Source organism: Malus sylvestris, chromosome 17 (assembly GCF_916048215.2).
Source record: "Malus sylvestris chromosome 17, drMalSylv7.2, whole genome shotgun sequence".
Taxonomy (NCBI): Eukaryota; Viridiplantae; Streptophyta; class Magnoliopsida; order Rosales; family Rosaceae; genus Malus; species Malus sylvestris.
The window spans coordinates 25485469-25510999 of record NC_062276.1 but is presented as its reverse complement, the minus strand read 5'-3'; the positions used below and the strand labels follow the sequence as shown (position 1 = coordinate 25510999).

Sequence of the window (25531 nt, the reverse complement as noted above, 5' to 3'; positions counted from 1 at the left end):
TCGGAATTCCTACGGAACCCGAAGCCAGTGAGCTCCCAAAAGGCCTCGTGCTAGGTAGGAATGAGAATATACATTTAAGGATCACTCCCCTAGGCGATGTGGGATGTTACAATTCACCCCCCTTAGGGACCCGACGTCCTCGTCGGCACACTTTCGACCAGGAATTGACTCTGATACCATTTTTTTTATATCCCGGCCCGGGCCCCCACTACATCCCGGCTCGACTCCATCGTAGCATGATATTGTCTACTTTGAGCCCCTACCAAGCGCTCACGGTTTTGTTTCTGGGAACTCACACTAGAACTTCCCAATGGGTCACCCATCCTCTTGGGATTGCTTTCGCGCAAACTCGCTTAACTTTGGAATTCCAATGGAACCCGAAACCAGTGAGCTCCCAAAAGGCCTCGTGTTAAGTAGAGATGAGAATATACATATAAAACTTTCAGGATCCACTCCCTTGGGTGATGTGGGATGTTACATTTGCCCTTAAAATCTTAATTGAATATATCTGGATTTCTAAGAATTTTAACAAATTGTCTTAAAATCCTAAATGAATATAGGGGTGGACACTTAGAACCGAAAACCGAAATCGAAACACGAACCAAATCGAACCGCACCGAATGGTTTGGTTTTGCGATTTTGAAACTGAAGTACAACATAGAAAACGATTTGGTTTCGATTTTGGCTTTTGAAAACCGCACCGTAAATATTAATAAACATTTAATTAAATGTTCATATTAGATTTCATGTTTTAATTGTTGTTTGTTAGAATCCATACACTTAGTACGGACTCAATCACACAAGAATATCATCATTCATCACTTTTTTACTTGAAGAACCTCTGTTATTTTATACTATCACACACACACACACACACACATATATATATGTAAAAGGGTGGACTAATCTTGTTATCAAGAGTCGAACAATGATCTAATGAAGTCCACTCATTTGAAGCATGATATCACATATTCTAGTATGAAAGTTTCACTCACGTTAAATGAATTCAAAGTTATTCAACTTCTCACGTTAAATGAATTCAAAGTTATTCAACTTGTTTTATGTTATACCTTGTATGGGATACTCTTTTGTTGCACAAACATATTTTAACATCACAACTGCATTCAACATGCTAATTGTTTACATAACAAATGTCTTTTTCCTATTGCTATTGGGAAATGCTTATTAATATGTTAAATTACAAATTGTAAATTTTTCTTCTTAAAAACCAAACTAAAACCAAATTGAAACCGTTTGAAACCGAACCAAACGGTTTGATTTCATTTCGGTTTTGGCTTCAAAACCGCACCGAACTGAACTGCAAAAATTTTCAATTTCGGTGTCGGTTTCGATTTCACTCAAAACCGCACCAAACCAAACCGTGCCCACCCCTAATTGAATACACTTCGAATTTTATAGAATCAATTAAAATTATGATTGAATACCCTAAAATCATCAAAAAAATTAAAATCCCAATTGAATGTTCAGGTTGGCTCAACTCATTTACAACCCTGTGCACAATTTCAAAGAAATCATATTTCCACTTTGACCCATAACTAACAAAGAAAGTGGGTTCGGTCCCAGATATAAACAGAAATGAACACTGAATCAGATACAGCAAGGGGGCGGAGGATGACAATGAAAGGAAAGTGCAGACAAAGGTCAATCTTCGTCTTCCAAAACCCCCCACTAAGAACAGTGGAAGAAACCAATCCTATAAAATCAGTTTGAATGCAACACAAGGGCGCATCTAAAATGCCACGAGAGTTAAAATCCAAGAACAAGCAAGCAAAAAATGATGTGATAGTTGATAATGCACTAGCCATGCTATTGCTTCCTATTTTCTAGGAGGCGGTAATAGTGTTACAAACACCTGGATCAACTTTCGTAACTAGCCAGCTTAAAAATCTCTAGTACCTCTGCCGCTCAATCGTACAACCCTTCTTGCTCCCAAATATCAACGAGAAAATCTACCATTTCCTGTTAATGTAGGAACCAGGAAAACAAATTAGATAGCGTGTTTAAGGATAATAGTGGGCAGGCAGGGGCAGGAGCTCACCGGGAGAGGAATAGGCTGAGGGAAAGGCTTGGAACTCCCAAGTAAACTTTCATATGACGCATTCCAACTGCAAGGGCACAATGATTTAACCATGCTGAGACAATGAGTGCTGACAAAGTACAGATAGGTACTCATGAGTACCCATCGCCTACTTTACACTTAAGAGTGAACGAAGCACTCTACGGACAATTTCCCAGTCCCCACTTAGTACATGCAATGCAACTTGGAATGAATAAATCCTTGCATTCATAGTGTTCTCGTGAATAAAACTAGCATATGGGAACTATTATTAGCACTTCAATAATCTCATTCTACACTCCTCAAAAGTGTATTTCTCCTAATTATAGAAAGTTGGAGTGCAAAATCAGATTTTTGAAGTGCCAATAACAACTCTCATTTGCGAAAATTATTCTCTTTTTAATTTTTGAAAATCCACCGATGAATGTGAAAGACAGGTTGTATTCAATTGTCTAGCATGTATCTGGTTAAGCAAGAGGTCCTATGAACAAATAGTTCTTTCTGGCAGATCTAAGCATAAGAGGTCCAATGAGCTTGAATCGATAAAGAACAGAAGAAGCAACTTACCTTAATTTGGGTTCTCGAATTTTCTTTGATGGGCTCTCAGACTTTTTATTCCCTACCCAACGGTGCCTAGTCTGGTTCCAGAGAAGAAGACCTGCACCACAAATCCCAAGTAATATAACTTAAACAAGGATCCACACGCGCACACACACATTCGTCAAGGAAAAAAAACACATATGATAGCAAGATACACAAAATGACAAGAATAAAAGTTGTACGTCATTCTTGAAATCATAGAAAGTACAGTAACTGTAAAAAAAACCATACAAGATCATATTTGCAATGAAATTTAGTAGGAAAAAGTTCAAAATAAAATGGGAAATGGGTTGTTAGTAACACATAATTAGTTGACTTCATTACAGGTGATTAAACTGCCGAAGCGGCTGAGGCTTTGGAATGTCATGAGGAGTCTGTATATGACCCACCTGACAATGAGTCATTAAACCAATTTCCAATGTGAAAAAATGACTCTCAGAAATGTGAACATGAAATCCCCAGAAATTAATAAAACCTTAAAAAGCAACAAATAAGTATAGAACTTGCCATGATTTACAAATTCGGAAGGGGTGCTATTGCTGCCAGAGCCACCATGCGGATCAAGCGTCTGGTTTGTGCTGATTGATGAGATGCTTCCCTGGGACTGAACTGCACTGTTGTCCATATCCCACGTGCTGGTGGTCCAGAAATCCTCTGATATGCTTGGTTTCTTTTCAGTCCGATGTTCGTTTAACAACCTTTTCGGTGGCTCATTAACTTTAGTTTTCGGTGCGTTCTTACTATAGCATGCTAGACAACCACTGCTCTGTTACAAACCACATCTGATTCTGTTAGAAATCATATATAGTTATATAATTTAACAATACTAACTAAACATAAAATCATACGATAGATTCGCAACCATCACCACAAGAAAGAACAGGCAAAGAAAGAACAAACATAAAAGAACTTTTTATTTCTTCAAAAAGATACGAACTTGCATTGTCAATACAAATGTGTAGTATGGCAAGTGAACACTGAACAGAAAATGTCCTCGACTATAATTACAAAGGGCTCAACATAAGCAAAAAAGAACACAAATCCACCGCACTCACATAACTCCAGCTCCTGATATCATTACTAACCATGAGTACTCTGCTAAACCTCTTAATCAGGATATGCTAACAGGTTACAGCCAAATTCCAAAATCGAAATTATCGAAGAAACCATGATGGGACGGCTCTATTAGATATTATCCAAAGATATTCATTCAATCAACATTATTACCAAAGAGATGTTGAATCTCCTCTGATTGGCATCTGATTGGATTGACTTTAATCTAATTGAATCATAACCCGTTGATAAAAAATAAAAATAAAAAATTCAAGTCCAACCGTATAAATTCCCAATTTCCATGTGTTTCCTGTTTTCACAAAAGAATAAATCTGAAAAGCTTTTAGCTTTTACTTAACCACATACAATCATATCACTAGGCCAAGCTAATAAGTTGGTGAAATTCCTAAAAGTAAATGCAAGTACAAATCCCAAAATCCCATTTTCGATTCATCAATTCGCAACGCTACGATGCAATCCATTTACTCTTACTTGCCTCCCAATCAAATCAAGTACAATTGAATCTAATTAACTCCACAAAAATAACAAATGAAGAACACCCAGAAATCCCATTGAACTACCTATCCAATAAAATTTCCATATCCAGAAAAGGAATCAGAAAACTTACCCCATGCATGCAATACAAGGAAGACCCAGAAAGCAGTATCAGATCTAAGGATTTTCCCAGGAAAATGTAAAACCAATCAGCAACAAAATCCGATGGAAAACCGATTGCAGGAAAGAAAAACCAGAGAGCCCCTCCTCCTGAGAATTCAAACAAAAAAAAAAACACATGTGTCTCAATCCCACGATTGAAACTCATCAAAGGAAAAAAATTAAGATAAAAAGGAAGAATATTTGATGACACCGAGACTGACCCGTGAGAAAATGTTTCTGCTTTGATATCAGTCTCTTGCTCTCATTCCTGAAATCGAAATCCAAAGGCACCCACTTCTTGAAGCAAAGAAGCCCAGAAGGGATGGCCCTTTGGATTCTTTGAGTTTTCCTTCTTCTGGTTCTTCGATGGCAATGGCAAGGGCAGGAAACGGAACAATAAACGTACGACTGAGATGGAAAGTTTATATAATGGGATTCGTGCGTGGGAGCTTCGATTCCCCACCATTTAATTATTTTTCGTGGGGCTTGTACTCGCTTATTTACCGTACATGTTTTTACATTTCCCCACCATAAATTTGGCCACATGTAAATGCTTCTGATACTGATAAAAAAGAAATGCTTTTGATAAAGTCAAATACTATTCGTCAAGGTACCAACTAGTTGGAATAGGTTAAGAGCAATGTCTGTTTAATCCGCCTAAATAAATAGTAATTAACTTCAATGAACAACAACTGATCAAGTGCATCTTCATTTCTAAAAAATAAGCTAGCCTAAAGTCTAGTCAATTCGTATTAAAATATTATTAATTTTTTTACAAAATAATTTTATTTTTAATTTCGGATATGATTTTTAACTAATTTTGTTACGTTACGTGTCATTATCAGAAAGTATGATGGTTAGGTACTTATAGAAGAAAAAAAATTGTTTTTTTTTTTTTGTATTTTTAAACAATTTTTAATAATTTTTATTAAGTTAATTAGTTTGAACCGTTAGATTTCAAAAAGATTGAAATCCAACCGCCAAAAATTGGACACGTGGCCAACGGTAATAATTCTGACATTTTTTTTTCTTCAAGTTTTTTGGTCGAAAAACCTGGACCGTTAATCTAGGAATTGGACGGCCCAAATTTTGCCACGTCACTAGCCGTTGGGTTTGAAATTCAATTTTTTTTTACCGTTGGAAATCCAACGGCCGTAGCCAAGCCACGTGGCCCATGTCCTGCGCCCTTTTAGTGAGCCTGCAGCGTAGGCCTGGCCTCTGTCACGTTGTCGGGGACGCACGCCCACACGCGAGTGTTTTCCACGCGCCTGATGCATAAAAAAAAAATCCGTTGTTCATTGGCATCAGCATGACGCCAGATAGGCCGGTTCCTACCTTAGCCCATTTTGGGCCGGCCTACAAACTGGGGTAGACTTTGGGCCAGCCTAAAAGAGAGGGCTATAATTGCTCTAAAAGAAAGAAAAACGAAATCGAATACCAAATTAAATCGAATTGTAAAACAATCAAACCAAACTATAATTTATTGATTCAGTTTCAATTTTAGTGGTTCAAACGAACTAAACAGAACATCAAAATTGGATTTGGATCCTCTCCTGAGCCAATGGAGAGGATCCTCCTGACCAAGCATTATGGGCCGTTAGATTTTTATCTAACGGCTATAAACGGGGAGGTCATTTTAAAGTTATAATAATTATAGCCGCTAGATGAAAATCCAACGGCTCACAATGGTTGGTCAGGAGGATCCTCTACATTGGCTCAGGAGATTATCATCTCCATTGGCTCAGGAGAGGATCCAAATCCATCAAAACCCTTAAAATTTTCTTCCAACGGCCTACAATGATTGGTCAGGAGGATAATCTCCATTGGCTCATGAGAGGATCCAAATCCATCAAAACCCTTAAAATGACCTCGTTTTTGTATTACATTATACCAAACTAATACACCCATCTTCCCCTCCTTTCTCCGGACTCCGGACTCCAGACTCCAGACTCAATAGTCAATAACCTGCTTTCAGCCTCCAGACTTCAAATTTCAAACTCAATACCTCGACCTTGTCGCTCGCTTCCAAACTTAGAACTCCTTCATCTTGACGTCGCACACCTGACATTTCGCCTAACTCGCTCACCGTCGGCTCTCCCACGTCTCTCAATTTACCGCAATACGCTTCCCTCCTCTTATGTGATCTGTGACCACCCTCTTCACTGTGACCTCTCCGAATTGCCAGACTTTGTCTTCGACTTTTCCAACCTCACCATCAAGGTAAGTCCTCCGCATGGCTTTATTTTAGAACAAAATGATATAGCAATTTTTGAAGTTCGATTTGAGTAAAAGTTGGGAAAGTTCGTGAAAAATGGAAATTGAGGGAGTTCAAAGGTCAAGCAATTTGGATTCGAAAGGAAGGATGTGGGAGGAAGAGTTGAGTAAGTGGTTTTTCATGCTGATAAGATCGATTTCAAGAGTTGGGATATCCAGTTGGAGAAGTACTTTTGGAAAGGTTAAGAGGGAAGGGTGGTGAATGCAAAGATGGAAGAGTGGGAGATTGATTTAGCGTAAGTTGGATATAAGACATGTTATTGCTCATGGAACCGATGGCGCCGTGGTGTTACAGCCTTGCAGATAGGGGTGCCTATAGAAATCGGAAAACCGTGAAACTAAACTGAATCAGATGAAAAAAATAGTAAAAATCTGGGTTGACCAAAACCGTTCAAATTTGAACCAGAACTGAACCGAACTAAATCGATTTGCAATGGTTCTTGTTCCGGTTTCTAATTCTCAAAAACTGTCGGAATTGCACCAGCCTGTCTATATTAATTTTTTAAAAATCTAATTTTTAGCCCTTGTTTTATAAATACTAAATCCAAACTAAAAATCTATCTAAAAACTCTCAACCTAGAAGCCCAAAAGCCAAACCCTTAGTAATTACCCCACCTTATCCATTCATCTATAACTATCTACGTCACATTCCAATTTCCATCCTCTCTTTATACTCTTTATTTTCTCATTTATCTTTTAGTTTTGCTAACCCACCCATATCAACCAGTATTACAGTCTAGTTGTCACTTTAAGTCAGATGTCTCACGTTCGACTCACATGGATGAAAATAATGTATTATACTTGTTTTAAGTTTGATACATAGTAAGTGGTTGTCTCATTGTGTAGCATAACCTAATCTCCCCTTAGGCCTTCCACATTGGTTTAGGTGAGTGTGATATCTATATATAAGAATAAGACAGTATGAGTTTTATTTGTATTACACTAGACACTATAAATTTCGTTTGTATTACATGATGTGAGTTTGATGGGAGTAGTTTTATACATAAAATATGGGACTCGTCTACTTTTTTCCTCTATTTTTACGATTGATTATCTATTTTCTCACTATTGTCATTTGTTGTATACGAATCACACTTATACGTTCAATATATTATATGGATGCAAATTTCATACACATTTGATTTGATGAAATTTTACCTACACAAAAGAACAAGCACCGTTAGCTTGGTCGATGAACACCCAAAAAAAGGGGGAGTTTTAAGTAGTTTGAGAGAAAAATAGAACTTGAGATAGTTTTAAATAATAAGTGGCGATCACCGTTTCCTTTGTTTGACCTGATTATTTATAGAGATTAAACCCTAGCAAGCAATTGGGAAGGGAGGTTGCAGACCATACTAGGCAGTCCTTGATGGTGCAGACTAGTCTTCATAATCCTGGTAGCTAGTAGTTATGAAGGTCTCTATTGGTAGGAGCACTGGCACACTAGATACCCAAGGGGAGACTCTGAAGAGTCATTTTTTTGCCACAATTAGGTCAAGTATGGCTCGATAGTGGGACATATCATTGGTGCCTAGTGTACCCATGATATATTGGTATTTCAAAAGCCTATTATCCACAAGGCAGACTAATGTCATATTCCTTTGAGGTAATATGTGGTCTACTCACGACGTCAAGAGTAAAGTCGTCAAAGTAAGCATATAGTCGTTGTCCTTCTCTTATTAGATGTGGTTAATTTATCTTTTCACATATTAAACATAAATTTAAGAATCACATTTTTCGGCTCATTGTGTTGGATTTTCTTTCAATACAAATCAAATATAAATGGTCATAAATAGGAATGTGATATTAGGGTTTAATGCTAAAGACTGTATAAAATCTTATATCATATTAGGCTTATAAACTTGTGTCTTGGACTCAGTGTTTAAAATATCGACATAAGTGGAAATATAGATATGCAAACTTATGAAATTATGGATGGATGGATGGATATATAAATATCAGTTGCCCTCGACTGCAATTATTGAAATTTGCAATGGTGGGTATATTAATTCATTCAAATTTAGTCATAATTAGAGAAAACAATTCTAAAAAAAAGAATTAAAAAATGTTCAAAATTTGCAATAGGTTAGAACAAATTTCTGCAGTGAATTGGTAAATATCATCAATATTCATTGATTTTCCTATATCTTGTCGATATAGGGTGAAGTTTGCACCCCCCCCCAATCGATCCTTAATTTTTGGATATTTTCGACATAAATATTGACAATTTCGTGGATATTTTAAACATTCTTAGACTGCAAATAAGGGTAATAGGATGTTTGATTTATATACCAATTTGATATCTAATTTAAAGGCTTGAAATGTATAGGATTTGGGTTGTTTTTTTTTTTATGGACGAATCCTAATGTGCTGCCCAATATAAATACTAAGGTCCATGCAAACCCTAGATACACAACACAAAAATTTTCCATTTGGTAGTTGTATCCGGCTAGGTGCATTATAGAAGACCTAGGTGTTGCTACTGGCCTTCATCCTCTCTACTTCGGTAGTCATGGCTATTGGTTCAAGATGAGGTTAGTCGTCTTTCCTTTGTGTTTTTTGTTATATAAGCATAACAAGTCAATATGTAGGAATTTGATTCTTTTATTATTGGTATTACACTTAATTTTTGGGTCCACTATGGAAGGCCTTATAGTAGAATATCTCTCTTTCCTTGTGTAGAACATCGTTGCATAAAAACATAGTCTTCGTTGAGGTAAAGATCACAAGTGAGTTCAACAGTTTTTTCTAATTTTGTGCAATTACTACATGAATAAATTAACAACCTACACTCCGTGTTACAATCTTTACATCTATGTCTATTAGAATATATCTTTTCGTCAAATAGTGACACATGACAAAACTGAGAAGTACTTCTCATCATTTCTAATAAATTTAGTCACAAGCAATGCGTGTGAGCAATCTTTTGAATAGTTTTGGTCATTTTATTCCATCTTCTTTCTCTCCTAAACCCTTTTATCTCTTTCCTTCTAATCAATGTGAAAAAAAATACCATAAAAAGTCATTATGTAACTAGGGGTGGGGCATCAATCAGACTGAACCGACCAAACTGGTCAATCCAAATTATCATGGTCAGTTTGCTTCGTTTTGACTAATAAAGTCCAACAGTCTAAAAATCAAACTAAACCGTAATGAATTGGTTTGATTACGGCTTTGGCCTTTTGTAAATCGGTGTAAATCGAACCAAATCACTTACATATTGGTATAGAAGATGATGCTTTGAATTGTGATATATTCTTCTTAATAAGAGGTATTTAAAGGTGTACAACCCTAATATAAATGGAAAGAAAACTAATTAAAAGTGATTACATGAGAATACCCGGGATGACATATCAATTGGGGATCCTACCTAAAATACAATAGCTAAAATACAATAGTCAATACTCCCCTCAAGTTGCTGCATATATGTTGCTCATGCCCAACTTGTGTAAGAAACTTGAAAACTTGTGACTTGAAACAGCTTTTGTGAGGATATATGCCAACTGATATTCTGTTCTTATAGTCAGTACTTCAATTATTTTTCTTTCCAATTTTTCTTTTATGAAGAACCAGTCAACTTTAACATGCTTTATTCTATCATGTTGTACCGGATTATGTGCAATGTCTCGAGCAGCTTTATTATCACAAAATAATTTCATGGGCTTATTATGTTGTATACCCAAATCGCTTAGCAGAAGCTTAAACCACAAAATTTCACAAATCCCCAAAGTCATACATCTGCATTCGACTTCTGCACTGGAACGGACAACCACATTCTGTTTCTTACTTCTCCATGTAACCAAGTTACCCTCAACAGACGTAAAGTAACCAAATGTTGAGCACCTATCGTCAATCGAACATGCCCAGTATGCATCAGTATAACCTTTAACACTAAGGTGATTATTCCTTTTAAACAAAATTCATTTGCACGGACTTCCCTTCAAATATTGTAATATTCTCATCACGGCATTCATATGTTGTTCTCCAGGATCATGCTTGTATTGACTCACTACACTCAAGGCATATGCAAGGTCCAGTCTTGTGTGTGTCAAATACATCAAACGGCCTACTAACCTTTGGTATCTTCCTTTGTCAACTAGTACTTGATTAGGATTAACACTAAGCTTCAATCCTTCTTCCAATAGTGTAGCTACTAATTGACAAGCTGACATGCCAATTTCGTGCAACAAATCAATAATATACTTCCTCTGAGACAAGAAAATTCCAAAATTGCTTCTCGATACCTCAATCCCTAAAAAAATATTTCAGGGATCCAAGGTCCTTTATTTCAAATTGTGTAGACAAGTATCTTTGCAAGGCCACATGTTCTTTTGGATCATTACCTGTTACCACCATATCATTTATATACACAATAAGTGCAGTAAACATCTCATTCTGTCTTTTCAGGAGCAAAGTATGATTAGAGTTACTTTGTTTGTAACCAAATGCTCTCATAGGTTTTGTGAATCTTCCAAACCATGCTCAAGAGGACTGCTTCAAGCTATACAAAGATTTCTTCAACCTACATACCTTTCTTTTGTATTTATCTGGAGCATTACATCCAAGTGGAAGATCCATGTAAATCTCTTATGTCAAATCTCCATGCAAGAAGGCATTCTTCACATCGAACTGTTGTAAAGGCCAATCAAGATTTGCAGTCAAGGACAACAAAACACAAATTGTGTTGATCTTGTCCACATGAGCAAATGTATCTAAATAGTCAATTCTATATTTTTAAGTGTATCCTTTTGCTACTAGTCTTGCCTTGAAGCGATTCACCGTCCTATTAGCTTTATACTTCACATTATAAACTCACATGTTTCTTATCAGATGGCAAGTCTGTGATCTCCTAGGTAGCATTCTTCTTCAAAGACTTCAACTCTTCATTCATTGCTGCTTGCCAACGTGGATCAGCTAAAGCCTCATGCACATTGTTAGGAGTAGATACAGTAGATAATTGATACACAAATGACTTATTTGATTTTGACAGGTGACTGGTAGACACATAATTAGTTAATTGGTATAACACATTGGACTTAGGATTGGACTTATTCATTGGATACCTAGTTTTTCATTTAGGGCCAGCTTCATAAGTAGGTTTAGGAATACCTCGATTTACACGATCAGGAAGGCGACATGGCAGTGGTGCATCCGGGATCGAAGCTGATTGATTATGGTTATTGGGGCTCAAGGGCGGTGAGATCGATTGTGAGGTAGTTGGTGACACAAGGTTGTCCGCTGGTGAGGAAACTAGTAGTGAGCTGTCAGGCGGAGAGGAAGACTATGAGTTATCTAGTACAGTCAACTCGTTACTTTCAAAGTTTTCAACATTGTTTCCATGTGAAGGATCACTACTTGTCTCCAAGATATTACCACTTACTTCCAATTCATTCACATTATTATTTTCTTGTGAATGATCACCACTTATTTCCAAGACATCACCACTTAAATCCAAAACATTCACATAATCTGTCTCCGGAATAGTATAATCAAGAGTTTAAACTTCTATTTGATTATCCCCCTAAAGTGAAGCCTCGGGATTGGCAAAGTACATATTGTTCTCATGAAAGGCAACATCCATAGTAACAAACAACTTTTTCGTCGGAGGGTGATAACAATGATATCCTTTTTTATTTGAGGCATACCCCATAAACGCACACCGAAAGGCCCAAGGTTCAAGCTTACTCATTTTCTGTTTATGGAGATAAACGAAGGCCACACAACCAAACACATAAGGTGGAAGATTAGGGACCGAATGAGCATTAATGTGTGAAGAGAGAGCCTAAAGCGGTATTTGAAAATCAACAAATCGGGATATAACACGATTAATTAGATACGCAGCTGAGGTAAGGGCTTTTCCCTAATAGGATAATAGAAGATGAGCCTCGAGCAAAAAAGCACGAACAACCTCCAAAAGCTAACGGTTCTTGTGTTTTGCAACCCCATTTTGTTGTGGAGTATATGGGCATGTGGTTTGATGAACAATGACATAATGATCAATAAGGGCACGAAGGTCAAAGTTAACATATTCACCGCCATTATCACTCCTGAGAACCTGTATATGTGACTTATATTGTACCTATACCATTTTATAAAACTACTGAAACAAATAAGGAACTTCACTTTTGGACTTCATCAAATAGACCCAAGTCATACGTGTGCAATCATCAATGAAAGTAACGAACAACTAAATGTAGCAGTTTTAGATGGCCCCCAAACATCAGAATGAATTATCATAAATGGAACTAAACTTTTATTCATACTAGATGGAAATGAAGTACGATGACTTTTAGCCATTTCATCTAGACACGTCAAGGTTAACAAATAGGCTAGGAAACAACCTTCGTAAATAGTCGAAAGAAACATGTCCAAGTTGATGATGCCACAACCATACCTTCGAAGCTTTATCGTTCTCCCCATGAGATCCTTCCACGGCAAGAACTTGAATCAAATTTTGAGAACTGTTCGATGTCAACTCCAAGTAGTAGAGCTTTCCCCTCCTAATACCATAACCAATTGTCTTGTGAGTTCGAATGTCCTTAAAAACACAAAATGAAGGCCAAAAAATAACAAGGCGACAATTATTTGAGCAACATACAATAAATTATAGTCAAGGGAAGGAACAACAAGTATGAAGTCAAGATTTAGGGTATCAGAGAGGGAGACATATCTTTCTCCAATAATGGGGACAACATTACCATTGGCAACACTAACTATGGATGGTTTTAAGGTTTATACATGTTTAGAATCACAAGTCATATGTTCAGTAGCACCAGAATCAATTATCCATGTACTATTCATAACAGATGTAGAAACTTTTAAAGTCTTACCATCATTACTTGTATGGTCAGAATCTACCTTAGCTTCGGCAACCAATGCATGTAACTTGAACCGGTCACTATTGGTCCCATAAGTTCGGCTTACCATTGCTCTGGGTGCAACGTGAGTAACTGATTAATAAAGTCTAAGCCCAAATAAACCATGCCTAAGCTAGACTGTAATTAGGATGGCCGAAGAAGGAAAAAAAAAGAAGCCTAATAACCAACCAATTCTTTTCTCTCTCGTGGACTTTTGATTCCCTTTTTCTTTTCTTTTCTTTTCTTTTTTCTTTTCCTTTTTCCTTTTGTTTCTTTCCTCTCATTTTTTTCCTTTTTTTTCTTCTTCCTTTCTTCAAACAGCAGCGGTGGTGTGGGTGATTCAATCACACAGAGAATACAGCAAGGACAATAGCAACAATGTTCAAAGCGAGTTGTAGCAATGGTGATGGTGGGTTCTTCGCGGCTGACAGAAGTCAGTCAAGCAAGATGGTTTGATGTGGGTACGGATTAAATCTCAGGGTTGCAATCAGAACAACAAATTTGTATTGAGTTCGGGGATTCTGGGCATGGTGGGACATCAGTTGCGGTGGGGTCGTGGTCTAGTGCGAAATCGGGTCGGGCTGCAACGATACGGGGCAATAGGTCTAGTTCGTCACACAATGGAGGGAATCGATTCAATAGATTCGGGTCAGCAATGACAACATCGCTCACTGTTCATTTCGAATTTAGATAGGGTAGCAACGACAACAGTCGCTCGTTGATCGAGGGATAGCAACGATGATAATTGCTCGCCAATCAAGGAAGGCGAACCAAACACGGCTGAGCCGCAATAATGCTATCTAGCTAGGGTTTTTTTTTTTGTTTTTTGTTTTTTGTTTTTTTTGACCTGGCCCTGGTGCCAAGAAGAGAATGCTTTGAATTTTGATGTATTCTTCTCAATAAGAGGTATTTAAAGGTGTACAACCCTAACATAAATGGAAAGAGACTAATTACAAGTGATTACATGAGAATACACAGGATTACATATCAATTGGGGATCCTACCTAAAATACAAAAGTCAACATGTATTTAAATGATTTTATTTTACATGTGGTCTTCTTATTAGCTAATAACTTGGTATGAATGATGACATTGAAGGTTGGTATGGATGATGACATTGAAGGTTGGTATGGATGATGACATTGAAGGTCTATGGAACATTCAAGATCTTTAAGTTGTAACTATAACAGTTACTAAACATCGGTTTATTATTACGTTGAATTGAGGATGGTTTGATTTACTAGAAGAAAATTTTGTAGCAGATCATTGATTTTTTGTTACTGGAATTGAGCTTAAAAAGTTGAGAAAATGAGGAAAAATGGGGTTTAAGCTCAAACAACTTGAACCAAACCAAACCAAACTATTTAACATCCGTTTGAGTTGGTTCGGTTTCCTTAAATGTTTTCAAAATCAAACCGTTCTTTCTGCTGTGGTTTTGAGATGAAACCAATCCGATCCGGATTGTGCCAAGTGAAACATAAAGTGGCAATAGACTCCAGGGTTAAGTTTGACCCATTTCTAATAATATGATGATATTCATTTTCACTTTTAAATGAAAAGTTTTAAGTTAAGTTCCCTAAAAAGCAAGCTTAATACCGAATTATGACCAACACATTGTGTAGACTGTAACTTAGCCTAAATTCTCTCCAAAGACTAAAAATAATAAAATTAAAAAAAAAAAAAAAGGTAACTTGGACCGAAAAGGAACCCAAATAGAGAGTCGGGCCTTAGGTGACATAAGTTGATTACGCAGGACCCATAAAAGACACTTGAGCCAAGACACAAAGAGGAAAACCCAAAAAACAAAAAACAAAAAACACGAGGGAAGTAGTTTTTGTACATGTTATAGGGTGTAGAAAACTAAATTAATCAACCAAAATTCATATCTGTTTTTTTCTATTATTTGGATTATCAGATTGAGATTGTATTCGGATAATTAGGTTTAATTTGTCAGTGTGAATGGATATATGATGATTGTGCAATTCCGATACTTATTATGAGAGTGTGTGAGAATATAAAGGAATGGTTTTATGAAGGATCGAGTATTGGATAAACAACCTCACATCGTAACGCTTTTAGGTACGAGAAAGTGTTGAATACTCAGATTTAGCCCCCCCCAACACACACAAAAAAAAAAAAAAAAAAAAAAAAAAAACCCACCCACCAAAAAAAATTTATAAATACATGTATCTTATCTTATAAAAAAAATTAAAGATACAGGTATAGCGTTTAGGGTTTAAATTTTTTTTAAGATTATTTTAAAAAATTAATCCTCTAGAAGATAAAGTGTTTCAAGATGTTTTATGTACATAGAACATAATTCTCTATATATACAAGTAATCTCAGAGACTTCAAATCATTACAATTGTCATATCTTGTTTCTCTATGGCGTCTCATTTGAAAAGAGTACAAAAAATTGCATTGACTGGTGAGATAAAGACTTTAGAAAAGGCAAAAAGTTAGAGATGAGTCTCAGTTAAGTTTAGGTAAAAATATAAGGCAAAACTGAAGCATATTTTGAGAAAAATTTGAAATGAGAAAATAGAAGTTGTTAAGTAAAAATTCTTAAGCATAGTATTATGAATTTTATGCGTTATTTCTTTCAAGTATTTCATCAGTTATTATTTTATACACTCATTGGGCCTTAAAGTATTTTTGGAAAAAATTATTATCTTATGCATTTAGCGAGGTTATTATCTTAGTGCATAGGCTCGAGTTGGGACTAGAAGATTTTATTATTTAACTGTATTATTATTTTATCAAACATTCATTTATGAAGGTTTTACTGTATATGGTTTATATATTGGCCGCCTTCGCACATTAATTCTTATATAGGGACTCCAACCACCACATATGAGGACTCATGTAGGGACTTAGAGGAAATCTTTGTGTCCCTAAAGGAATATTGCCTCCAATGGGTGAGTCCTTATAGTAGAATCTCTAAATTTGAAGTTTTTACGATTTTATGTGATAATTTGATTGGAAACTAATGAAAATAATTTGAAAACTAATGAAAATAACTTGAAAACATTGAGTTTTAACAATAAGGATAAAATAAAGCGTAAAATAAATAGTGTCACAGCCCGTTCCGGAATTTCATTTCCGAGGACGTGAAGTTACGAAATTACCCTTGGTCGTCAAGTGGGGTTGTGTGTATGTGTCAACTTAATTAAGTTGACACATACACACAACCCCACTTGACGACCAAGGGTAATTTCGTAACTTCACGTCCTCGGAAATGAAATTCCGGAACGGGCTGTGACAAATAGTATCAGGATTGACTTTTTAGTGTAAAAATATAATTTTTCATTAAAATTCTCTTTATTTTTTGCTCTACCTTCATCCACCTCCTTTGCTTTTATTGTTTGCTCTACCCTCATCCGCCTCCTTTGCTTTTCTTTTTTGCTCTTTGGCCTTTTTGAAAGCCAAAATGAATCTTGACCCTTCATTTGAAAACTGTTGAAACGAAGAAAAAAAAACCCCATACGCGCTGGGACCCACGCTTGCAGTTGTCTTGCAACTCCAACAGCACTCGCGCGTCCCTGGTAAGTGAAATTCTTGCTGCACAGCAGCACTTAAGTTGGTGGCCCATTTTTTCTCCTCAAATTGCCTAACGGGCTCCACCATTTTAGTTCCGTCATCTATCCTTCTGTATAGATACATACCGTATAGATACATATACTAAGTATTCGGTGAGTTCTTATACTTTAAGACTCACTTTTCGATTCATTGGAAATTCAGTTTGCTCCTATATTTATTTTATACTGGTTTTATACAGTGATTGTCTCTAAAGAGCACTGAAGATGCTCTTAGTAAATACACAAATGACAATCATACTTATTTATTTCAAATATTTAATTATTAACAAACACATGAATAGGAATAATGTCCATGCTTTATAAATCCATTCCTAGTTAGTAATCTAATCTCTTTGAAATGAGATTGAGAGTTGCATCCCATGCAACTTATTTTGTCAACCAAACGAGCCCTTCTAGATTTCCCAAATACATGATGATTATGCACAAAACGACTTCATAGTGTAATTTAAGGAAGAGTCCGTTTACGGTATCTTAATAAAAAGTAAGGTATCAGTATCATTTAATTGAATGTTAAACTGCAATGCAATAACTTCTAACTACAATATACTACATTAACAATATAATTTAACGTCCACACCATAAATGGCAATCTGGATATAGTAATTGTAACATCTTACATCGCTCAAGGGAGTGGATCCTCTAAGCCTTATATGTATATGTCCACCTCTTCCTAACACGAGACCTTTTGGGAGCTCACTGATTTCGGGTTCCATCGGAACTCCGAAGTTAAGCGAGTTTGTGCGAGAGCAATCCCATGATGGGTGATCCACTGGGAAGTTCTCGTGTGAGTTCCCAGAAACAAAACCGTGAAGGCGTGGTCGGGGCCTAAAACGGACAATATCGTGCTACGGCGGAGTCGAGCCTGGGATGTGGTGGGGGCTCGGGCCGGGATGTGACAGTAATACCAATATCATTTGGTGTAATTAAACATAATGTTAAGATGTGATTTAGTACTATGGTTTAGTGTTATTCATCTTCACTTGTAAGTGACAGGTCTTAAGTTCGATTCTCGCCAAAAACGAATTTGAACCACATTATTGCTAGCTCGTTATGAGGCTTAACCTACTTCCCTACCCCCTTAATGTAAAAATATTGTTTGTTCTAAAAAAATGTAATGTTTAGATAATTATGTAACCTTATACCATCTCCAAAGGAAATGTCAAAACTACCACATAGACTTGCAATTGTAAAAAGTAACAACAAACTCTCTCAAATTGAGCCTTCAATTTCTTACGTGGCGGTGGCCCTGAGTCAATTGAAGACAAAACCTTATGTTGTCAAATTTCATAGCAACTGTCACATTTATTTAATGATTTTTTAATAAACGTGATGCAATTATATAATAAATATTGTGTGCTCCGAGTATTTGATTGGTTATTTCAGTAATTGGATCCCACAAGGAGATGGAAAATTTTATAAAGACATTATTATTTAACATGTCGGGTGGAGCAACAAATTGTACAAAATGTCCAATTGCCACATAAGCCATCAAATATTGTTTGATGTTTTATATTTGGCATTTCCTTCCTTTGGAGATGCTCTCAATTTGTACGATTACAGTGTAATTTAACGTCCACACCGTTAAGGACAATTTTGGTATAATAATATCAACATTATTGGGTGTATTTACTATGACCAAGTTTAGATATTTCATTGACTAATGTATATGAGAAAGAATAATGCTAGTTAGAAGTTAGACCAACTTTTGAAACTAGAATATATTTTGTGTTTGCTAAATCACAACCATCTGGCATCTCTCACCAAAAAGTTGTTAAATTAATGGGTGCACGGTGAATACGTGGTCATGATAATTGTTAATGTAACATTGAGATGACTGGGCTGCCTTCTGCGGTCCTCATTGGCCAGGAATACCAACTTTAGGCACCAACCCCACATTCTGCCTGCCACACGTCCATTAATCAGAGAAATACTAATTAAGCTCAGCATTCCCAGCCTCTCCCTTCCCTTTCACTTAAAGAAAAGTTAGAGCCAAAAGTAAACAAAAGCAATAAGGGAAGTGGTGTTGTCGAACAAACTGGAGTTGAGTTGGTTTGGTCAACTTAGTTGGGCACCGAATTGGGTTGCTAGTTGGCAGTGGCACTTGGCACCTCCTTTCGACTTGGAATTTTCCCTTTTTTTTCTTGGTTCATTTCGAACTTGAAACAATCATGCAAATGTGGGAGGTGGTCCATTCGACTCAAGTTTTGGACGGTTCAGGGTTTTAACCTCACATCAAATCGATGTACTAATTGAATACGATTAGTTCTGGTCAAAATCAATTGTGTACTTCTACTGAAAACAAAGTTGATTAAGATTTATTGACAGAGTCTATAGTTACGTTTAGGTCATATTTACTTTTCATGAGAAAAATATAGGTTATCGAAGAATCTGAATATTAATAATTAAATACAGGATGGACACGTCTTCTCTATAATAATCTTATACCTTGAACTTTTTTAGGTATGAGATACTCAAGTACACTAGTTTTTTTTCATTCCTTGGTCGTCTGTAAACACAAGAATGTGAATGCTACCCCTTCTTTATCAGTAAACGTGCCCTTAGAATATCACAAATAACAAACTAGGAATGAATATGAGATTAAAAAAAACAACCAAAAAAAAAAACTAGAAACTAATATAAGAATGGGTCATTAGAGAAAAATATAGCATACACATATTTGACAAGAGTAGTAGGGGTAAGACTTAAAGATTTGGAAGCATTTAGAGCATCTCCAATGAGAGTCTTTATTTTAGGGACTCTACGCATTTAGAGCATCTCCAATGAGAGTCTCTATTTTAGGGACTCTACCACCATTTTTTAGGACTCATTTAAAGACTTTAAAGGAATATTCGGATCCTTAAAAGAATATTATCTCCTATAAGAGGTCCTTATAGAATAATCCCTAAATGTAGGGACTAAAAGATTAAAAAAAAATCATTATTAACTTAGTTGGAGTATTGTGGCCATTGTTCTAAACAAAACAAAAAGAACCAACAATCTATCTAGACCGTTTTCCTATCGGTTGAAAAAAAGAAAAATTGAACTGGACTTGGCTGCTGCTTACACCCAATTCCGGTTGGACATGTGTCCAAGTTTTAATTAAAAAAATAAAAACTTGGACACGTGTCCAACCGGGATTGGGTATAAGCAACAGTAGCTGCTGAATTCTTTAGCAGCGAAGTTAAATCCAAAAGAATAAGGTGATGTGGGGCCATGTCTGACGCAACTGTCTATTCTACTCAAAATCAACCTCTGTCCCCACTATGGAGTCCCTATATATGAGGATTTATGTGGATACTCCGACGAGTTTCTATATTATAGGAAGTCTCATAGCCCTCATATATAGAGACATACGGTGGTAAGGACAGCTTTGAGGACTCCTATTGGAAGTCTCATAGTCCTCACATATAGGGACACTAGGTCAATGTGTCTGGTTACACTTCATTTGAAAAAACGTAGTCCTCATATATAGGGACACTAGGTCAATGTTTCTGGTTACACTTCATTTGAAAAAACATTTATAACCTGTTTGGTTTGCGGATTACGTTCTTTAAAGCATCTCCAATAGAAATCCCTATTAGGAACTCCCATCACCACTTTTGAGTACTCATTTAAGGAATCTTTGTTTCCCTAACGGAATATTGCCTCCAATGGGAGAGTCCTTAAAATTTTAAAATCCTAAGATATGCCGCTGATTGCTTTCCTCGATGAGAGACCTCCGTGGTGAGTGTTTTTCTCTCCTCTGTGAGAGTTAATTTCCTCTTCTTGCTCTGATCTGCTGTTCCGTCATCAAGTATTTATTTTCCTTTCTAGGTCTGTGTTCTGATTTTGGGGTTGGGGTTAGAGTTTCACCTACCCCTCTGTGGTTCCTTCCTTGAGGTTTGATTGCGCCTCTCCTGTTGTAATGAAGGGGGTTGGGCAAATTTCATACCCACTTTCTTCCCCTGCATTAATTGAAGCCCTGGGTATTCCAACTACTCTTAGAAGGTCATTATTTAGTGATCTTAAATGCTCGGCGGACTTTACTAGGCATTGTACTCTGCATATCCTGTTTGTCTTAGCCTTCTTTTATCTTCTTACTGTGAACCTGATCAGAAGGGATATGGGGGGACAATTTCTTGAAATTTCAAGTTTCATTTTCAGCATCAGGAGACCTACTTATTGTCAGAGTGGTAGTCTAGTTTTCGCTCTAAATTGTGATATAAAGGAAGCTCGGATTCAGAACGAAAGAAGAAAAATGGAGCGGTCGGATGTGGAGAATTTGGTGGTGCATCTGGAGCATTCTTTAGATCTGTCAACCATGGAAAGTGGGGTCAAGCTTGTAGGGGCGGCGCTGACGAGAAAATCTTTGAATAAGTGGGGGGTCAGGAATATCTTGCTCTCGGCTTGGAAGGATCTGGGGGTCTTGGAGATTAAATGGGTCCACGACAATACCTATATCATTACAGCACAGGATGAGATTACGGCACTGAAGATTCTGAATCAGGTACCTTGGGCTGTAATGAAACTGAACTTTTATGTGAAGCGTTGGTCACCAGACTTAGCCATAGAGGATATTCAAATGGCATTGGTCCCATTCTGGATACAAATTCGGGGGGTCCCTCTCTCCCTCAGTACTGAATTAAATGTGCGACGGTTAGCTAAGGAAATTGGAGAGTTTGTGGAAATGGAGGACCCTGCCAAAGCTAGAGGTTTTCTTCGTGTTAAGGTGGTTGTCGATTCTGAGAAGCCTTTGATTCCAGGATGCTGGATACCACGGGATAACAACAGAGATACGTGGATTGAATTTCGTTATGAAAGACTACAGGATTTCTGCTATCGCTGTGGAAGGATTGGCCATGCTAACACTAAATGCTCTGGTCTTCCTAGGCAAGGGAATGTTGCTACCTATGGCGAATGGACAAGAACTGCTCCAATCCGTGATGAAGTAAAGGTTCAACACCCACTATCACTAAATGTAGGGGAAATGAGAGTTGCTGGAGCTACTAGGGGAGGCTCAGGGACTAATTCTCAGCGGCGCGTGCGGGCTATAGAGGGGATGGAAACTGGGCGGTCTATGGGAGGGTTGCGGGGCCCTCATCAGCAGGACGAGGCACACAATTTAAGAAGTGGGAGTAGGAAATGGCAGAGAATTCGTAATCGATCGGACAATCAAGGATGCGTCACGGGGCGATGGATTGCGGACCAAACTCCCCTTATAACGCCACATTAAGTGGTCTTGGGCTTGGGGTAATTGGGCAACAGACCCAGTCCACTATCTGTGTCTCAAAACCCAGGTCTCGACACTCAGGCCGTGATGATCCATGAGATTGACGATGAGGGAGTCCAAATTTCTGCGAGCTTGGGGGTGGAGAGTAACCCAGGACAATTGGTTTCCCTATATACCCATTATCAGCCTCGGATGATAGTGAATGTCGATTTATCCCAAACTGAGTCTCCATTCTTTGGGGCTTGGTAGCTCAGAGAGGACCTGCAAGATAGCATTATTCGAAGGAGTTCAAAAAGGGAACCATATCAGTTGGAGCATGGGGGCCAAAAGAAGAATAAGGTGGGCGAATGTAGTTTGGAAGGCAGTGGGAACTGTTTAGAGGTGGAACACACTACTTCGGTGAACGAGGCTTCGTTAAAGGTCCCCGATGAGCATCAGGAACTTGGGAAGCAAGTTCAAGTGGGGTCTGAATTACAGAACAGCAGAAGGCAGGCGAAAGGAAAAGGTGTATTCTCTTTGGGTGGTGGCGGCTGTTGTGGCACAACAGCCGCAAGGGAACCATGATTTACATCTTGTGGAACTGCCGTGGTCTTGGGTCGGACACAGTAGTTCGGGCCCTTCATGGGTTGATTCGCAAATATAGACCCTCTATGATCTTTCTATCTAAAACGAAAATGAAGGATCATAGAATTGAAGGAGTTAAACGTCGTATAGGGTATTCTAATGGTTTTCATGTTACGCCTATTGGACGAGCGGGAGGTCTGAGCATGTGGTGGGACGATTCGTTGGAGGTGGAAGTGGACTACTCTTCTAAGCATATAATTGATGCTCGGACTCGGATGGTGGGCGAGGAGTGCTGGACCCGAGTCACTTGGGTCTATGGAACGGCCTATAGGGTTGAGAAGGCTGAATTTTGGGGGTGGATGAGGAATAGGTTTGGCCCTTCTAATCTTCCTTGGCTTTGTGGAGGTGACTTTAATGAATTCCTTTGGGACTTTGAAAAGGTTGGGGGAACGGCTGTGTTATATAACAGACCTCGGTTTCTTGAAGACTTTATGAATGGTGCGGAATTACTGGATTTAGATTTTAATAGGCCTTGTTTCACTTAGAGGGGCACGAGGAATGGGCAATTAGTGGAGGAGAGATTAGATCGTGGGTTATCAAATCGGCTCTGGTTGGATAAATGGCCTAATACTTCTGTTACTCACAGCACGGTTATGGGATCTGATCATTGCCCTCTAATCATTCAAAATCACCCCCGGGATTATAGGTTGAAAAAGCTATTTCGTTTTGAAGCTTTTTGGACTAAGGAGATCCGTTGTAAAAAGATTGTTGATAGTTGTTGGAGACGTTCGTTTGGTGGCGATGGGATCTCTCGGTGGAAGAAAAAGATGAATTTGTGTCGAGCACAGCTTATTAAATGGAGTCGGTATGAGTTTAAGGCGCGGGGGAGGGAGATGGAATGCCTTGTCCATAAACTTGATCAGTTACAATTTGATTGGAATTCAAATTGGGAGGAAATTAAGGTGATGTCTGAAAGACTTGACCGGTTGTGGGAGATTGAAGAAAGCTACTGGCATCAGAGATCTAGGGTCAGGTGGCTTCGGGAAGGGGATGCTAATACAGCTTTTTTTCATCAATCCACGCTTCAAAGACGTCGGAGAAATAGTGTGCTACAGATAAAAAATGGGAATGATGACTGGATCGACAATCAGGAGGCGATTCGGAACTTGGTTGAGGAACATTTCACCACTGTTTTTACTTCTACTGGGCCTCGTGATTGGCATCAGGTCTTAGATTGTATTCAATGCTCTGTGACTAGGGAGATGAATGATGTGTTGATGGGCCCGATTACGGAAAATGAAATCAAACTTGCTGCTAACCAAATGGGGGGTCTGAAAACCCCGGGTCCTGATGGATTCCAGGGTGTGTTCTATCAGTCTTTCTGGGACTCCTTAGTTTCGGAGGTTAATGCTGTGTGAGGGATATTGTGAATGGTGTTAGCTCTCCTCAACGAATTAATTCTACACATATTTTTCTAATCCCAAAGGTGAAAATTCCTGAATCTGTGGGACAGTTTAGGCCCATCAGTTTATGCAACTATTCTTATAAGATTCTTTCTAAAGTGCTGGCTAATCGTCTCAAACCTATGCTTCCAGACATCATCTCTCCCATGCAGAATGCGTTTGTGGCGGGGAGACAAATCCAGGATAACATTGGCATAGCTCATGAATTGTTCCACTTTCTAAAGTTCCGGAAAGCGAAACGTCTGTTTGAGATGGGAATAAAGCTGGATATGCATAAGGCCTATGATAGAGTGGAGTGGGATTCTTGGAGGCGGTAATGGAGAAGATGGGATTTTGCACGAGATGGACCTCTCTAGTGATAGGGTGTGTGAAATCTGTTGATTTTGCGGTTATTCTGAATGGACAGCCGGGTAGGCGGTTTATTCCTTCTAGGGGGATTCGGCAGGGCGACCCTCTATCCCCGTATCTGTTTCTCCTTGTTAGTGAAGTGTTATCTCGACTTATCCAAGTGGCGGTTGATAGAAGGGATCTTAGGGGCATCTGTATGAATCCTGCTGGCCCGGTTATTTCACACTTATTTTTTGCCGATGATACTCTGCTTTTCCTTAGGGCGGATCGTTAAAATTGTGAGAATCTTGTTAAGATACTTGCTGATTATTGCTTGGCGTATGGACAACAAGTGAATCTTCAGAAATCTTGTATCTTCTTTGGTGCTAACATTCCGGGGGGTACAGCTGAGGAGCTTAGTCAAGTTCTTGGCATGCATTTGGTGGATGACCCGGGGAAGTACTTGGGTTTGGCCTCTATCTGGAACCGCTCTAAGAAGCATGGCCTTGCTTATGTCAAGGGGAGGATCTTAGAAAAAATTCAAGGCTGGAAACAATGCACTCTCTCACAAGCGAGAAAAGAGATTATGATTAAGGCTGTGCTTCAAGCTATTCCCTCGTATCCTATGAATTTATTTAAATTCCCTACTACTCTATGCTCCAAACTGGACTCTTTAATTGCTGATTTTTGGTGGGGGAATCAAGGGAGGAATAAGGGGATACATTGGGTTTCTCGGGAGATTTTGGGAATGCCGAAGAAAATGGGGGGTATGGGCTTCCGTAATTTCAAGGATTTTAATGATGCCCTCATTGCTAAACAATGTTGGAGACTGGTGGTGGATCCTAACTCCT

At 38.1% G+C, this 25531-nt stretch overlaps 2 protein-coding genes and 1 long non-coding RNA gene across 4 annotated transcripts; 1 reads left to right on the top strand and 2 right to left on the bottom strand.

Moving 5' to 3' along the window:
• Positions 1–1557: 1557 nt before the first annotated feature.
• On the bottom strand, positions 1558–4948 carry LOC126611548 (uncharacterized). Of its 2 annotated transcripts, XM_050279852.1 has the most exons (6): positions 4609–4948; positions 4359–4495; positions 3185–3443; positions 2645–2735; positions 2060–2126; positions 1558–1980 (listed from the first exon to the last, which is right to left on the bottom strand). In XM_050279852.1, exons 1-6 carry the CDS (start codon positions 4931–4933, stop codon positions 1927–1929), a joined length of 933 nt encoding a protein of 310 aa, XP_050135809.1. In that variant the 5' UTR covers positions 4934–4948; the 3' UTR covers positions 1558–1926. The 2 variants fall into 2 exon arrangements, with proteins under 2 accessions (XP_050135809.1, XP_050135810.1); XM_050279853.1 differs by lacking the exon at positions 4609–4948 and having other exon boundaries at positions 3185–3438; positions 4359–4501.
• A 910-nt stretch (positions 4949–5858) lies between these two features.
• On the bottom strand, positions 5859–6914 carry LOC126611552 (uncharacterized). Its single transcript, XR_007618895.1, has 2 exons — positions 6503–6914; positions 5859–6424 (listed from the first exon to the last, which is right to left on the bottom strand). It is a non-coding gene; the product is annotated as an uncharacterized LOC126611552 (long non-coding RNA).
• A 14245-nt stretch (positions 6915–21159) lies between these two features.
• LOC126611915 (uncharacterized) lies at positions 21160–22890 on the top strand. Its single transcript, XM_050280228.1, has 3 exons — positions 21160–22252; positions 22394–22488; positions 22576–22890. Exons 1-3 carry the CDS (start codon positions 21220–21222, stop codon positions 22888–22890), a joined length of 1443 nt encoding a protein of 480 aa, XP_050136185.1. The 5' UTR covers positions 21160–21219.
• Positions 22891–25531: the final 2641 nt, after the last annotated feature.

Coding starts and splice junctions, on each gene's coding strand:
- LOC126611548 (XM_050279852.1), bottom strand. CDS start 4,933: ATGTGGCCAAATTTATGGTGGGGAAATGTAAAAACATGTACGGTAAAT. Junction 3,444..4,358: donor CCTTGTATTGCATGCATGGG/GTAAGTTTTCTG, acceptor GGTTTGTAACAG/AGCAGTGGTTGTCTAGCATG. Junction 2,127..2,644: donor ATTCGAGAACCCAAATTAAG/GTAAGTTGCTTC, acceptor GTGCCCTTGCAG/TTGGAATGCGTCATATGAAA.
- LOC126611915 (XM_050280228.1), top strand. CDS start 21,220: ATGGGGGGACAATTTCTTGAAATTTCAAGTTTCATTTTCAGCATCAGG. Junction 22,253..22,393: donor TAGGAAATGGCAGAGAATTC/GTAATCGATCGG, acceptor CTCAAAACCCAG/GTCTCGACACTCAGGCCGTG. Junction 22,489..22,575: donor AGAGTAACCCAGGACAATTG/GTTTCCCTATAT, acceptor GGGGCTTGGTAG/CTCAGAGAGGACCTGCAAGA.